The 17,466-nt window shown below is 40.4% G+C and overlaps 1 protein-coding gene across 4 annotated transcripts in view; it reads left to right on the top strand.

Moving 5' to 3' along the window:
* The window catches only part of cdh8 (cadherin 8), a 223,138-nt gene extending 207,643 nt beyond the window's left edge, over positions 1-15,495 (top strand). For 3 of the 4 annotated variants that reach the window (XM_017722221.2, XM_017722222.2, XM_037534610.1), the window contains exons 10-12: positions 222-333; positions 11,726-11,977; positions 13,956-15,495. In XM_017722221.2, the coding sequence (XP_017577710.1) occupies positions 222-333; positions 11,726-11,977; positions 13,956-14,449 (858 nt within the window). In that variant the 3' untranslated portion in view covers positions 14,450-15,495. The remainder of the gene's footprint in view (positions 1-221; positions 334-11,725; positions 11,978-13,955) is intronic. The other variant, XM_037534611.1, reaches the window with a different exon arrangement.
* The last annotated feature ends 1,971 nt before the right edge of the window (positions 15,496-17,466 follow it).

Raw genomic sequence — 17,466 nt, 5'->3', positions numbered from 1 at the left:
GGCAGATATATAGATGGAGCTGGAGCAGAAAAGTGTGGTGTGAAAGGCAGCACCCCATGGATAAAGGCCTCTAATTTCATGAGTGAATGGGACAAATTTTTCATCCTATGTGGGCTGCTGTCACAGTGGGCTCTCTTCATGATGGCAAAAGTGAAGTAATAGATGAGTTTTGGCCTCCAGTGTCCACCAGCTCCATCTCTCTGACTCTCTGAAACCCACAGGTGATCGAGACCATCAGCGCTGTGGACAGAGACAACCCTGCCCAGGGACACACCTTCCACTACAGACTGGACACGCCCACCAACCCCAACTTCACCATCAAAAACAATTTAGGTAAGAATGTGAGAACAAATATACCAAATATATATATATATATATATATATATATATATATATATATATATATATATATATATATATATATATATATATATATATATATATCACTGTTTTCAGAACAAAACCTTGTATCTCCATTTTTGCCGTTTTTCAGTTTTTGACAGAATCTGAAAACACATGTGACCCTTTACATTTCCAGCAAATGTCATGATGGATGGACCAAAAGAAACAACCTAAAATGACCTGGAAAAAATTCTGGTTCCATTGACTTACATTAAAAGTAAAGACAGTTTTTTTCTTCTCCTGTAAAGTTACCATTTTGCCATTTTGGAGATGTGAGGTTTTGATCCGACAACACCGATATATTATTGTGCACAAAGGTCAGCCTAAAGCAGCAATGAATATAAACTATTCAATAACGCGTCCTACGAATTCTGTATTCATAATGCTTTATAAGGCTTTATATTGGACATAATGCCTTATAATGCCTGTGTTTAAGCTTCAAGCTCTCTATAAGCTTCCTTGATGGCTTATTAGCAGTTCTAGTGACTTAAAGCAAGTGCATTTAACTTTATAATCTCAGGCTCCATAAGGTGCTATAATGTTTATTCATGAGAGCATTATAAGCATGAATGTTGTCATGCACTATAACACTCTACACTCTCAGTAAAAAGGGTCTTTGGGTCAGTTGGCCTCTTGTCACTGGGGTGGGGCCCTCAAGGGAACATCTCAGTACCCTTAGTCAAGGAACATGACTGTACCATAATCCACTATGGATTATATGGATATATGACAGTTTTTATTACTCTGTAGAAGAAGCTTTGCCTTATTTATAATTAGAACATGTAATTGGATCACAATGTCATTTGGCCAAATTTGTGTATGAGAGTCTGTTGTCATAATTTATATAAATGTTCAATTACAGCAGAAATATTTTGGCAGTGATGCTGTTAGACTTGATCAACATGTGAGAGAGAGATGTACACTGGTCAGGCACAACAATCTGACCACTTCGCTTACTGTATAGCTGCACTCTGTAGTTCTACAGTTACAGACTGTCGTCCATCTGTTTCTCTGATACTCTGTTACCCTGTTCTTCAGTGGTCAGGACCCCCATGGACCCTCACAGAGCAGGTACTGTTTGGGTGGTGGGTCATTCTCAGCACCGCAGTAACACTGACGTGGTGGTGGTGGTGTGTATGTGTTGTGTTGATGTGAGTGGATCAGACACAGCGGTGCTGCTGGAGTTTTTATACACTCTGTCCACTCACTGTCCACTCTATTAGACACTCCTACCTTGCCGGTCCACCTCATAGATGTAAAGTCAGAGACGACAGCTCATCTGCTGCTGCACAGTTTGTGTTGGTCATCATCTAGTCCTTCATCAGTGGTCACAGGACGCTGTTGGCTGGATATTTTTGGTTGGTGGACTATTCTCAGTCCAGCAGCGACACTGAGGTGTTTAAACACTCCAGCAGCACTGCTGTGTCTGATCCACTCACACCAGCGTAACACATACACAAAGTGCAGTTATATAGTAAGTGGAGCTGATAAAATGGACAAGGAGGTGGTCAGAATGTTACGCCTTATCAGTGTATCTAATCGTGTCGAACAGAGTCTGTAGGCATTTCAGTGGGTGTGATCAGTGGGAAATCTGGTGGAGTTAGTGAACCTGATAGTTAGCAGATGCGAAACTGCTTGGACATCAGCTATTTCTTTACTCCCCAGTGCATTTTGAAAGAAAGCAAATGAACGGGATCATGAGGCTGTAGCGGTTCAGCACAATGTACAGTGACTTCCCCAAAGCAGTGCCGGAGCGGCAGATGGCTCTAAATTTGTTTGCTAAACGCCGCGGTCGGTTTAGTGAGCTGGACGGGTCGGCTTTTTGCAGAGCGTAACCTTCCTGGCGCCGGCTCTTCTACGCCGGCGTAAACCCTGAGGTTGTGTAATGTTTTCCGAAAGGCTCGAGGTGAAGACTCCTCATCTGGTCCCATCTGTTGGTTATGGTGGAAGAGCTGAAGATGGAATTTGGGTGAATCAGGAGGTTCGATGGTTTCTTAATTAAAAACTTTTTCTTGTAAATGAGGCGGATGTGAAGTTAGCGGATATGAGGACTCTGGGAAATGACGAGGCATTTTTCAGGTCAGCTTGTGCTCGTGACCTGATATGTCTCACTTCAGTGCTCTGCTGATTGAGAACAGTGCAGCACAGGCAGCTGCGATTGCTGGTGTTGTCTTCTGCCGCTTGACACCCTTTAATAAAGGGAATTCCACCCATGTTCAACATTTCCGCATGATCCAGTCATTCAGAGTGCTTTTAAATGAACTGGGCAGAGAGATGATGAGTGGCGATGGGAATCAGCGGTCACACAGATAAATACCTGTCGTTAAAAGCATCAGTGAAGCTACATGTACAATGTTGCATCAATAATCAAATAATCAATAATCAGTAATAATGAAGGGTTAAATATTAAGAGAAGAGTTTGAATAAATAATGAGAGACGCTCATATTTGGTCACATTATCTCTTGGTGGGCATTTTTAAACCGAGTTTTATTGAACTCAAATAAAAACTTGTTAAATTAAACTAGTTCAGTTGCTACGTGAGGTTTTTTTTAGGTTGACCTGATTAGACAATTTTTGCAATGCAAACAAACAACTGCTCATTAATTAATAAATGAATTCTATTTTTGAACATTGCTTCTTTGAAAATACTGTAAAATAGAATTCTCATGATTTTAGCATTTGTAAGATTTAAAAATCAGCAAATTGTGTTGTGACACAGTTTCATTGCAAATATTGTATAACGTGAAATAATAATAATAATAATAATAGTGATGATGATGATGATGATGATGATGATGATGATGATGATGATGATAATTCATTTCTATTGCCTTGCAATGTTGCATCAAGACAACATGCCCCAAAATTAGCCCAGCATGAATTTATTTATTTTTTATTGTTTCTAATTTTAAATATCTGACCCATTTTATAGAAGCTTTGCTTTTTACTTAATGCTTTGCTGCACTAATGCATGAAAAAAGGGTAAAAGGCTTCAGATTGAGGGAAAAAATGTGCTGTTGAGTTTCTCAAAAGTGAAGTTATGCTATGTTGTATGTGGTAAGGCCAAAGGTGATGATTAGATAGCATATAAAACTGTAATTACGCGTTGTTTCGATAATTACACAGTCAATGCCGCGGCTGTTGTTGTGGAGAAAAAGAGGACAGTAGAAACTAATTGCTGTCAAAGAAAGAAACGCAGTGCTACACCGAGTGTGTGTGGCTTGTGTGGCTGTGAATAGCTCCTGATTTTGCCCCAGATAAAGCAGCAGCAGTGCTGAGACTGAAAACAGACTGAGCATCACTGATGACGGCCTGTTTGATATGTGCAGGAGTGTGGAGGCTGTGCTGGGAGTCAGTTTGTTCATGGTGAAGCTAAAGATGGTCGTTTTATCCCAGAGCTCAGTGAGGTCAGTAGCTCATGATGGGCAGCCTGAGGCATCCAGTTCACTCTGCCAGCTTTACTCCTTTACTCTGCGACCCCGGAGTCCCTGTGTGTGTATATTTAAGGGCCCATATCACTGAAAACTGAATTTCCCTTGCTTTTAGTAAGTTTAATAATGAACAGTATTAATGGGTGAACAGTATTAATGGTAAACAGTCTATACAAATGAGGGAGGTGGTGCACCATTAAGATAGGGCTACAATTTTCTCCTGGATAAACAGTGACCAACCTGAAATGTGGTTTCAACATCAGTCAGATGTAAGAAATAAGGACACGTTTAAAGTTTAAAACTTTAAGTCTCTAAAAGGAAATTAATACTAAAATACTCAAGTCTGCATAGGTTTTAAAATGTACTGTTCACTCTGCAGTCTATCTAGTCCAGATGTAGAAAGTAAGCATCAAAAACAGCCTGTGGTTTTATTTTAAAGTCACTGTAATGGCACAAAACTCATTTATATATAGACAATCAGAAAAGGCTGTGATGGGGCCTCAGATCCTGGTTAGATATGCCTTCAAACTCAAAAAGCTCAATTTTATTATATCTAGGCAACACTTTATTAAACATCAGCCACATATAGCTTATCACATGCAATATTTTTTTTCTGTCTTTTACATTCAGTAGCAGAAATGGTAAAATATCTGATTACGAGACTAATCATTTCACAAGAATGTGCGATGTTAGATGTGCAAACTTTGCGAAAATCCGTGAAAATCTGATCAACACAATTCTTGCCAGAAATAAATAAATTCATGTGGATTCAATCAACCAATCTGTGCATTTATATCAAGTAAATGATTTTTTTTTCAGCAAGAAGGACGTCCAGAGGCTTGTGACTGTAAAATGAAATTAATCACCTAGCATAACATAAATTCATGAATAAAATAATTGTACAAAAATGATTCAATTACGTTCAATAATTATGCCAGTTCAAGTAATGTGAGTCCACTACCAAGGTCAAAATATCAACTTATACATAGATCTCCTGTTCAGACATGAGAACTCAACAACAGTTACTATAAATAGAGACAGGTCTAAAACTGTCCCCACCATCTGTGTTTTACAAAAAGCCTTAATCTAGCTGTATAAGGCACGTAGTGCTTGGACCCCGGTGATTACCACTTGGACCCCGGTGATTGCCGTCCTTCATCAATTTCACAAATTGTGGGTACTGATTATCTTGGGAAAAAATAATGATGAGACCATTCAGGAAAAAAAAGATACTATATTATTGGGCCGGTTCCCCTATTGTCACTGCTGTGGAACCCTCAAGAGTACATCTCAGTATCTTTACTCAGGAAACATAGTTTTACCATAATCCACTGAATTTATATTTTTTAAGCTGTACCGACTCCACACATATTATATCATCTCCAGCTTTGTAATTGTACTGTTTTATATTAAACAGCACAGGCCTTAAATTGACAGTTCTTTAAGGGTTCTTTAGTAAAGAAAATAGTTCTATATAGAACCATGAAGATTCAAAGAACCCTTTATATACAATGAAAGAGTTCTTTGCATCATTAAAGGGTTCTTCAGATTAATGGAGAGTGTTGTAAATAACCTTTTTGAAAAGGGTTCTATATAACACCTATTGTTATAGGCTTGACATTGTTACAATAGAAGAAAACTTTTTTTTTTTTTTAAACAAAAAAGTTCTATATAGAACCCTCTCCTGCATATTCTCCATCAATCTTAATGGATGCTTTAAAGGTGCTTTAAAGAACCCTTTTATTTGAAGAACCTTTGTTCGTTGTTCCATATGGAGCTATTTTCTTTACTAAAGAACCCTTGAAGAACCATCACTTTTAAGAATGAAATACACGTGAACATGTACAAATATGTAGTTTTTACTTAATAGAGCTTATTTAAGGTGCACAATTCGGCCTTAGTACCACTGTTGTACATTTAAGAGTACATATACACCGGTCAGGCATTACATTATGACCATTGTTTCTACCCTCATTGTCCACTCTGTAGTTCTACAGTTGCAGACTGTAGTCCATCTGTTTCTCTGATACTCTGTTACCCTGTTCTTCAGTGGTCAGGACCCCCATGGACCCTCACAGAGCAGGTACTGTTTGGGTGGTGGGTCATTCTCAGCACTGCAGTAACACTGACGTGGTGGTGGTGGTGTGTGTGTGTGTTGTGCTGATGTGAGTGGATCAGACGCAGCAGTGCTGCTGGAGTTTTTAAACACTGTGTCCACTCACTGTCCACTCTATTAGACACTCCTACCTCGTCGGTCCACCTTGTAGATGTAAAGTCAGAGACGACAGCTCATCTGCTGCTGCACAGTTTGTGTTGGTCATCCTCTAGTCCTTCATCAGTGGTCACAGGACGCCGCCCACAGGACGCTGCCCACAGGACGCTGATGGCTGGTTGTTTTTGGTTCTCAGGATTTTTAATATTAATAAATGACAAATATGGCAAAACTGTGAAGGGTTTTAACTAGTAACAAAAGCAGATGAAGTATTGATTGAAAGTTTAGAACCTAAAGTGCTTTGATGAACTAAAGTGAGAATTCATTTCTGTGCTGTGTTCATTGTGTATCGTGGTGTCCAGCGGACTGCTGTGTTTCCATCGTTTACAGCGAATCAGATATTTGTTTTCAGTGGAGAAGCAGTGGGAAATTCTACAACTGCCAGCATTAAGGGCAGCGTAGTGCAGCGGTCATTGGAGTTCAGTTCTCCCAAATATAAATGCTTATACATGCATTTACATCTCATCTCGTATTGATCACTGTAATGCTCTTTTTTCTTCACTTAGTATGTCTGCTCGTGATCGATTCCAGGTGATCCAAATGCTGCAGTAAGGTTACTGACCAAGTCAAAGAGACGGTCTCACATTACCCCTCTGTTCGTTTCGTTACACGGGCTTCCTGCTGAGTTTAGGATTCAGTTTAAAATCCTTACACTTACTTACAGAGCAGATGGTCAGGCTCCTGTGTAAGTGGCCGATCTGCTTCATCCATACGTATCACCACGTTCTCTTAGGTCCAGTAATTTAAATGTACTGTCTGCTCCACGTTCTCGATTAAAGAGAATCGAGCATTTGAGGTCATCGCTCCTGAATTGTGGAACACACTGCCCCCTTTTTTAAGATCAGTTGATTCTGTGGAGCAACTAAAGACCCACCGTTTCAAGCAGGCGTTTGGATAATGGTCAAGGCTTCTAAGACATTCCCATCCCTGTTTTTGATTTAAATCTTTTGTACTGTGTCATGTTGTATATTTTATATTGTGTTGTGTTTTGTAAAGCACTTTGTGGCTTGCGTCTGCGAAAAGTGCTGTATGAATAAATTTGACTTTTTTACTTACATTATCTTTAAAAAAAAACAAATAATGTATGTATAATAATAAAAAATATAACAAAATAAAAAAAAAACAATTGCAGAGGCCACGTTTTCTTTTAATTTCATTTTGCCAATATGTTAAATTCAGCAAACAAACATTAATGATAAAATGTGCGGGAGTGTGTCTCTGTAGAGGGTGTGTTAACATATTCACACATATTATCAACAAAATGTGGAATTTGACCAGGGTGCCCAAACTTTTGCATTCAACTGTATATGAGCCGAACCAGTCTACACTCTATATAATCGGAGCTCTTGGAAATATGTGTTACACATCTATAACAGGTATCATAAAATGCATAAAATCCTTTTTACAAAATATGTTGATATTGCAGTCGTTACTCATCTGATTAAAGAGGGAAGGCAGTGAGGCGTGTTCACAGAAACAAAGGTACTTACAGTGTAGAACATCGTTGTAATCACTGGATTACATGCATGAAGCGTACAGTGATTTAGTTTTGGCTTAAAAACTGTATGAGGATCAAACCTAATCTCTCCCAATCTTCACATAACCTGTCATATTTCTCTTGTACAGTAAATATTGTGTGACATTAAGTGTGCTCATCTGGTTAGTAGCAGCTAATTGCATGATTTTCCACCCAGAAGATTCAGTTAAGTAACTCCCTGCAGCGACGCTGTGGATGCGTAGAGGAATATATAGCGCCTGGATGATGATGATGATGATGATACCCACCTGCTCCCAGCAGGCCACAGCGAAGCCCTCTGGAGCTGTCTGGGACATATTGTTGCTTTGTTTGTGATGATAAGGCTAACAGCAGTGGTGGGTGATTTTGGGCAGGCCGAGAGCAAGAGCCGGAGAGCTTTTAGAGGAAGTGAAACTGAGACAAAACATTGCAGTGTTTGCCCTCAAACCCATTGCTCAGAGCACGTAAAGCGTCAAGAAATATTGCTTGCTTTTGAAATGTACTGTTACATTTACATCACATGCTTTAACGTAACACCGTCACGTGGTTTTACATCTAACAATAACATACTTTTACATGCTGTTACATCTCACTGTAACATACTTTTAATATGCTTTACATTTCACTGTAACATACTTATATATGCCCTGCGATGGACTGGCGACCTGTCCAGGGTGTATCCTGCCTTTCGCCCAAAGACTGCTGGGATAGGCTCCAGCATCCCCCCGTGACCCTGACGGAGAAGCGGCTTAGAAAATGGATGGATGGATGGATGGATACTTATATATGTTGTTACATCTCACTGTAACACGCTTTTACATGCTGTTACATCTCACTGTAACATACTTTTACATCTCACTATAACACGCTTTTACATGCTTTTAAATTATACGTTAAAGGCTTTTACTTTACACTGTAACATACTTTTACATGCTTTACATCTCACTGTAACATACTTTTACATGCTTTTACATCTCACTGTAACATACTTTTACATGCTTTACATCTCACTGTCACATACTTTTACATGCTTTACATCTCACTGTAACATACTTTTACATGCTTTACATCTCACTGTAACATACTTTTAATATGCTGTTACATCTCACTGTAACATACTTTTACATGCTTTACATTTCACTGTAACATACTTATATATGCCCTGCGATGGACTGGCGACCTGTCCAGGGTGTATCCTGCCTTTCGCCCAAAGACTGCTGGGATAGGCTCCAGCATCCCCCCGCAACCCTGACGGAGAAGCGGCTTAGAAAATGGATGGATGGATATATATATATGTTGTTACATCTCACTGTAACACGCTTTTACATGCTTTTAAATTATACGTTAAAGGCTTTTACTTTACACTGTCACATACTTTTACATGCTTTTATGTTACACCGTCACACGAATTTACAGCTCTGTGAAAATTCTTTATGTAAATTTATTCTCAATACTCAGTTTCATCTTCATCAAAGTATCTTCCTTGGTATGAAGAGCAACTGTTGCCTATATAAAGCTTTGACAGTCTCTTTCAACTCAAGTGCTGAAGTGAAAGGTGTGAGTGCCAATGAGCGCTCATTTACATCAGAGACATGTTGATCCTTTATGATAGAAACCAAAGCTTTGGAGCCATGAACATTCAAGCTGAAAGAAGGAGCTCAGAGGTAGCAACCTTTCTTTCCCGAAATATTCTGATAAAATAAGACAAATTAGTATGATGGACAATTTTCCTCCTCCACTGGTTATTGCACACAATAGAGAAAAAGAAATGCTACTGTAATTATAATGATAAAGCAGCCCAGTGCATTTGCAAATAATTGCTTTGTGATCTTAGACAGACAAAAAAAAAATAAAGTCACATTTATTTCTTTTTTTTATTAGCATGTTTATTAACTTAAATTAAATCTCTGTCACATTAATTTCACCAAATATGAGCCGCTGAAAAGCAGCTGGCCCCAGCTTTCATCGGCAGCACAAAGGTGATGCCGTTCACCTTCATAAGCAGAAGAAATAAACCTTTCTGCTCCTAAGACAGCCTTTCATGTGATGATGAAGTCATTTCCATAACTCATTTATTCTACTCATTGCGGCATTATCTCAGTGTTTACGCCGCCTCGTAGCGTTCCCTTCAACCTATTTTCTTTCTTCGTGTGCCGCTTTCTCTGCCGTACGCCTCAGAGAGACAAAGCACAGAAAGTTGGAGAGACTATTAGAAAAACATTTTGCTGCAGAGGAGATTCTCGAGGGAGTGTAAAGCATAAAGTGACGAAGGTGAGAGGAGATGAAGGAGTAGATAATGAACACAAAGGATCTCCGAAGGGCCATCTGTGAAGGACGACACTTTGTGCCACTCTTTTCTCACTGACACTTCCACAAGGAAGTGTCCCAGAACTCATATTTCATATTTCGTATGTGAGCGTTTGCCGCATGTTCTACAACAGCCATAAATAAAACTTTCAAAGTTTCTCAAAAGCTTGAGTTGCGCTTTCAAGCAGTATCTACACCAATCAGGCATAACATTCTGACCCCCTCCTTGTTTCTGCGCTCACTGTCCACTTTATCAGCTCCACTTACTGTATAGCTGCACTCTGTAGTTCTACAGTTACAGACTGTAGTCCATCTGTTTCTCTGATACTCTGTTACCCTGTTCTTCAGTGGTCAGGACCCCCATGGACCCTCACAGAGCAGGTACTGTTTGGGTGGTTGATCATTCTCAGCACTGCAGTAACACTGACGTGGTGGTGGTGTGTTAGTGTGTGATGCGCTGGTCTGAACGGATCAGACACAGCAGAGCTGCTGGAGTTCTTAAACACTGTGTCCACTCACTGTCCACTCTATTAGACACTCCTACCTTGTCGGTCCACCTTGTAGATGTAAAGTCAGAGATGACAGCTCATCTGCTGCTGCACAGTTTGTGTTGGTCATCCTCTAGTCCTTCATCAGTGGGCACAGGACGCTGTTGACTGGATGTTTTTGGTTGGTGGACTATTCTCAGTCCAGCAGCGACACTGAGAGGTTTAAATTGTCCAGCAACTCTGCTGTGTCTGATCCACTCAGACCAGCGCAACACACACTAACACACCACCACGACCATGTCAGTGTTACTGCAGTGCTGAGAATGACCCACCACCCAAACAGTACCTGCTCTGTGAGGGTCCATGGGGGTCCTGACCACTGAAGAACAGGGTAACAGAGTATCAGAGAAACAGATGGACTACAGTCTGTAACTGTAGAACTACAGAGTGCAGCTATACAGTAAGTGGAGCTGATCAGATGGACAATGAGTGTAGAAACAAGAAGGTGGTCAGAATGTTATACCTGATAAGTATATAATGTAGATTCATTATCCACAGCACAGACCTTAGTGATGAATGTTGGTTTGCAATAAAATTACACACAATTAAATAATTAACCCATTAAAATCTCAGGCTCATTTGCATACTAAGGCTTATTATTCAGTAACTACAGGGACTTCAATGCAAACTGGGTGAGCTGTTGTAGCTTATACACTCTTTAGCAAGGTGGTATTTTAAGGGTTCTTGAGTAAAGAAAATGGTTCTATGGTTCTCGATGCATGAACATTCAAAGAACCCTTTGCATGACTAAAGGGTTCTTTGCGTCACAAAAGGGTTTTTCCGAACCTGTATAGTTCCTGTAGATGGTTCTATATAGAACCTTTTTGAAAGGGTTTCTATATAGTACCAAAAAGGTCTCTTTTGGGTGCTTTAAAGAACCCCTTTCAAAAAGGTTCTATATAGAAGGGTCTACAGCACATTCTTCATCCATGTGTAGAACCCTTTAATGATGCAAAGAACCCTTTAATCATTCAAAAGGTTCTTTGACTTTGAATATTCTTTGAATATTGTTATTAAGCTTTTTCCTGGTGGTTGCTTGGCTGTTGCGAGGTGGTTGCGGTGGTATTCCAGGTGGTTGCCTGAGGAAGTCTAAGTGGTTGAGGCAGCGTCCCAGGTGATTGCTAGGATGTTGCTGCATGGTTGCTATGGTAATCCAGGCATTCCTATGTGGATTGTTGTGTCCACAGACTTTGAGATATGAAGGGTGACTAAAATTAATCTCAGTCATTTTTTTTTTCCATCTTCCAGACAATTCCATTAGTATTCTTACAAAGCACGATTACTTCCGGCGGCAGAAGCAGGAGATGTACTTCCTACCCATCATAGTGACCGATGATGGAGACCCCCCCTTGAGCAGCACCAACACATTGACCATCCGTGTGTGTGGCTGCAGCAAAGACGGCACCGTCCAGTCCTGCAACGTCGAGGCTTTCGTCCTGCCCATTGGCCTCAGCATGGGCGCACTGATCGCTATCCTGGCCTGCATCATCCTCCTGCTGGGTACGCCGATGGTTTATAGTGCATTCGTTTAGTACATTGCAGCAGTCGTGGGCTGGAGGTTAGGGACTGAAGTGCCCTTGAGCAAGACACCTAACCCCCAACTGCTCCCCGGGCACTGCGGATAGGGCTGCCCACCGCTCTGGGCGAGTGTGCTCACTGCCCCCTAGTGTGTGTGTGTTCACTAGTGTGTATGTGGTGTTTCACTGCACGGATGGGCTAAATGCGGAGGTGAAATTTCCCCGTTGTGGGACTAATAAGGGTCTTTTTAATCTTAATCTTTATTTCATCAATAATAATAACAGTAACACTTCATTCGGACGGTCCACTGTAGATGCTTTGTGGTTGTTCAGTCTTAAACCAACATTCAACTAAATATCAATGAAATGCAATTGAACTTGAAGTTGAGTCTGAAAGATTACATTAAATCTAACCTTAAACCTAAACCTAACCTCAACTTCAACTCTAAACATAAACCTAGTCCTAAACCTAAACCTAACCTCAACTTCAACTCTAAACATAAACCTAGTCCTAAACCTAAACCTAACCTCAACTTCAACTCTAAACATAAACCTAGTCCTAAACCTAAACCTAACCTCAACTTCAACTCTAAACATAAACCTAGTCCTAAACCTAAACCTAAACCTAAACTATAACGTTGTTGAGACTCCTCAACTGACTATCACCACAATGTCTGTTAATAGTTGAAGTATCTGTAGATCATCTATAGCAGAGCATCCAAATAAAGTGTGACCACAATAACAATGAAGGGGCCAAAAATGGTTCTTTGCATGAGCCCACGGAATAAAACACTTTTGGTTCCCTAAAGCACCGTCTAATATATGGTGAGAGAACCATTTTGGTAAACGATTATAGTTAAGTAGTGCAAAGATTCTAGGAAAAGACTTTTCATCCTCTGAGGTTTCTTTAATCTTCATGATTCTGTAGTAAAGTACCCTCTTAAAAACGTTCTCTATGGGTTCTTTAGTAAAGAAAGTGGTTCTATAAAGAACCAAGAACGCTCAAAGAATCCTTTGCAAGAATAAAGGGATCCTTGCGTCATGAAAGGGTTCTTCAGGTTGTGAAATGGTTCCATAAAGCACCCAAAGGGTTTCTGTATTGCTATGATGTCAAGCTTGTATCAGTAGAACGCTTTTGGGGTGCTATGTAGAACCCTTTCCAAAAAGTTTCTACGTTGAACAATTTACATACACTTTGAGTGCTCATGGTGCCTTATAGAACCGCTTTCTTTACTAAAGAACCCTTAAAGAACTGTCGTTTTTAAGACTTTTAAGAACCTTTTAAAATATGGTTTTACTTAGCATCAAAGTGGTTCCACTGTTGCTAAAAGTCAAAGAACCAGTTTCTTTACATTTTTTTCCAGACATGCTTCTCAAGGGGAACCGAAAGTGGTTCTTTTACGCCAAAGAACACTTGGCAGCACATTTTCCTCTGAGAGTATATTTTGTATCTAACATTGAATTAAATATTAAATTTCATTTTTCCCTAAGCTGCCTTAAAAAAAGGGCAATGAGTATATAGAAAACCGCTGCAGATTAAATACCTATTTAAATATTAAAATTATTCTCCGCATGGTGAAATAGTGCTGTCTAAAATTGAGAAACTGTGTAGGTTTATGTATTGTAAACAGTCTTTAGGGAAAATGGATCTATATAGCACTAAAAAGCAGTTACACTTTGTGTTTGATCCTCCAGTCGTTCACCACAGGGCCACTGGGCTATCGAGTGGTCTTTCCAATGATTAATGGGGTAAAGGTGGGCTGAAACTGTTACATATATATATATATATATATATATATATATATATATATATATAGTGGACCTATGTGGTGGGTGTTTCTAATAAAATGGCCAGGTGTTGGTATGAGGTAGGTGGGCCCACCAAACTGGCAGGTCAGTGTAATTATAATTATGCCGCATATATTATCATGTCAATTTGTATGTGGTTTGATGTTTTCCAGTCATCGTGGTGCTGTTTGTGACGCTGCGGAGACACAAAAATGAGCCGCTCATCATCAAAGACGATGAGGACGTGCGGGAGAACATCATCCGTTATGATGACGAGGGCGGAGGGGAGGAGGACACCGAGGCCTTCGATATCGCCACTCTGCAGAATCCGGACGGCATCAACGGCTTCCTGCCGCGCAAGGACATCAAACCGGACCTGCAGTTCATGCCCAGGCAGGGTCACCACTCGGGCCCCAACGGAGTGGACGTGGACGAATTCATTAACGTGCGCCTGCACGAGGCGGACAACGACCCCACGGCGCCCCCTTATGATTCCATCCAGATTTACGGCTACGAAGGCCGAGGCTCCATCGCCGGCTCTCTGAGCTCACTGGAGACGGCGTCTTCAGACTCAGACCAGAACTATGACTACCTCAGAGATTGGGGGCCACACTTCAGAAGACTGGGGGAACTTTACTCTGTGGGCGAAAGCGACAAAGAAACTTGACCTCGGAAACCCCTCAGACCCTTTTGCTTTTATCCACGTGACTCGCGTATAACGCTAACGGGGGGTTGCCGGGTTTCAAGAACACAAGGCCACCTTTTTTTCCTCAAGAACTGTTAGAGAGACATGATAGCATATTAGTCATATACAACATCACAACGTCGAGCCGAACATCAACGCGATGTCTGTAGTAGGAGGTCGATGATTCTCGTGGAGTGATTTTAGATTACTGTCATTGAGTGTCTAGCAGTAAATTTTGGGTATTTGTTGTTCACTGTGACCACCAGAAGCATCAAACGAGTAGATTCTTGGTAGTCGCTTGAAGAGACTCGATGGAGAGCGTGGTTTCTGGACACATGGCTTTGCGTGGGACGAACTGCAGCGGCCTCAAATAACGGCTCCACTCCAAAAAAAAACTCCGACTCTGTCATTCAGTCAATCCAAGGGGAGTAAAATAAAAAAAAAAATAAAAAAACAACAAAAAAGAAAAACAACCCTACAAAATCAACTATAAAGCAATATACGGTCTACATTACTTTGCTGAATGTATGTACGATTAAAGATAAGATGAGCTTCGAGACGAGCGCATAACATTGGCTTTAATAGGTACTAGTTGAGATACCGTTTGATACCGAGCGGCCGGATTTACTGAACAAACTGGATAAGCCTTGTGGCTTTGCTTTATACAGAACACTTTGTATTCATGCTATTAGTGTGTTTCACACTCGAAGATTAGTAGCCTATGAAAGACTGAATAAAAAAAAGAGAAATGTAGGAACAACGAGGCCTTCTTTTTACAGAAGCAAACATTAAATACAGTTGTATTTCGACTTTTTTTCCAACATCGACCGTGTTTCTTCATAATGGTAGTATGATTTATATAAATATATAAATATTCATTGCCAGTTGTCTGTTTTGTGCTGCGGGTATATATGAAAAGAAAAGTAAAAAGACAAAAAAAAACAAGAAATAGGTAAAAATAATAACGTGTCATCTCAGTTTCTTCCTTTTCTGCTTTGTTTCATTGTTGCATTCGTCACCGACGGCAAGCTGTTTTATAAACTAAAGCTAAAGATGCTAAAATCAGAAGCTCCAGACGGCGGAAGGCAGAGGAGGCGAATCGCGCTGACTGTGACATCCACGGAGCGAATCGGAAGGACGTTTTATCGATACTGTGTGTGTATATATTAATATACTGTATACAGTGTTACCAGTGACCATTTCAAGCACAATAGCTGAGTGGATTTAGTTCATGTTCATATTTGACCCCTCGATTTTTATTTTTTCCTTTATTTTCCAAACAATTATACGTATAGCCCTCTGGTACTCAAATCCATAAAGTAAAGGAATACGCTACAGACCTGTCCGTAATGTGCTACACTGTATGATATTAGAGTAAAAAGAGACGTGTACATAGTCACCGCTGACATCCTTAGCTTTCTTTGAGGATTTTGTTTGTTTGTTTGTTTGTTTGTTTATCCGTTTATTTTTTTTTGTCTATGCACGTCGGCTCTTGCACATGGAGATAAAATATGGCACTACAGCTGCGTGCATCATTGGGTTTGTACTGATACAGTATGGTCATTTTCAGTAGACTGGACAGTATAGACTTACATGCAGATCATATTTTCTACTGTGCTTTAATGCTTATATACTTGTATGTTTAATTATCTACTCTCTGTATTGTAATCTAAGATACCCATGTACTGTTTCCTACTTCGTGAAATATATTTTTATAAATATTTACGGCTGGAATGTTTCTTAAGCCTTATAGAATGTGAGATTGTGCTTCTCAACAGGCCTCTGAGGTTGGGTGGTATTTTGTTGTCGGCTTAACCTTCAAATAAGGAAAACACGGCGGTCCCTACACTGCACTGCTATATGAATGGACAAAACAAGCTCCATTACCTTCAATAATTCACTAACATTATATTTATTGAGTGAACGCAGAACATTGAATGTGAAAATCATGTGAATTCCACAAAAAGTGAGAGCAACAGCATCTGCATGTTACAACCACTGAGTCAGAGTGCATATACACCCATTAGACATAGCATTCATAGCATAGCATCCCCATGGACCCCCACTGAGCAGGTACTATTTGGGTGGTGGGTCATTCTCAGCACTGCAGTAACACTGATGTGGTGGTGGTGTGTTAGTGTGTGTTGCGCTGGTCAGAGTGGATCAGGCACAGCAGTGTGGCTGGAGTTATTAAATGCCTCAGTGTCGCTGCTGGACTGAGAATAGTCCACCAACCAAAAATATCCAGCCAACAGCGTCCTGTGGGCAGCGCCCTGTGACCACTGATGAAGGACTGGAGGATGACCAACTCAAACTGTGCAGCAGCAGATGAGCTGTCGTCTCTGACTTTACATCTACAAGGTGGACCGACAAGGTAGGAGTGTCTAATAGAGTGGACAGTGAGTGGACACAGTGTTTAAAAACTCCAGCAGCACTGCTGTGTCTGATACACTCGTACCAGCACAACACACACTAACACACCACCACCACGTCAGTGTTACTGCAGTGCTGAGAATGACCCACCACCCAAATAATACCTGCTCTGTGAGGGTCCATGGGGGTCCTGACCACTGAAGAACAGAGTAAAAGGGGGTAAGAAAGTATCAGAGAAACATATAAAATGGATAATGAGTAGAAACAAAGAGAGGGTCATAAAGTTATGCCTGATTGGTGTGTATATAGTCAATGCATGTGTATATCATATATATTTCATAGATCATACAGTGGAGGCTCTTGAGGGGATCTGAAGATCCACTAAGCTACTGCTTTTATTAGTTTGCTGCTCATTGATTTATTCATATTTCTCTCATGAACGCTGTCCAGTGAAGTGTGCTGCAGGTGTCACTTTAAAAGCCATTTTTAAAGCTTTTAGCAAGAGAACTACAATTTGGAAATTCTATCACAGCAAGTTATAGTGCGCTGAAGCCGTGACTTCGGCCTGCGTTACTACAGAAGGACTGAAGAATTAAGCTGGGAAAATGGGTTAATAATTATAAATA

The sequence above is a fragment of the Pygocentrus nattereri genome, chromosome 25 (genome assembly GCF_015220715.1).
Source record: "Pygocentrus nattereri isolate fPygNat1 chromosome 25, fPygNat1.pri, whole genome shotgun sequence".
Classification (NCBI taxonomy): Eukaryota; Metazoa; Chordata; class Actinopteri; order Characiformes; family Serrasalmidae; genus Pygocentrus; species Pygocentrus nattereri.
Note: the sequence above shows the minus strand (reverse complement) of the source record. Positions and strands in the feature narration are given on the sequence as shown.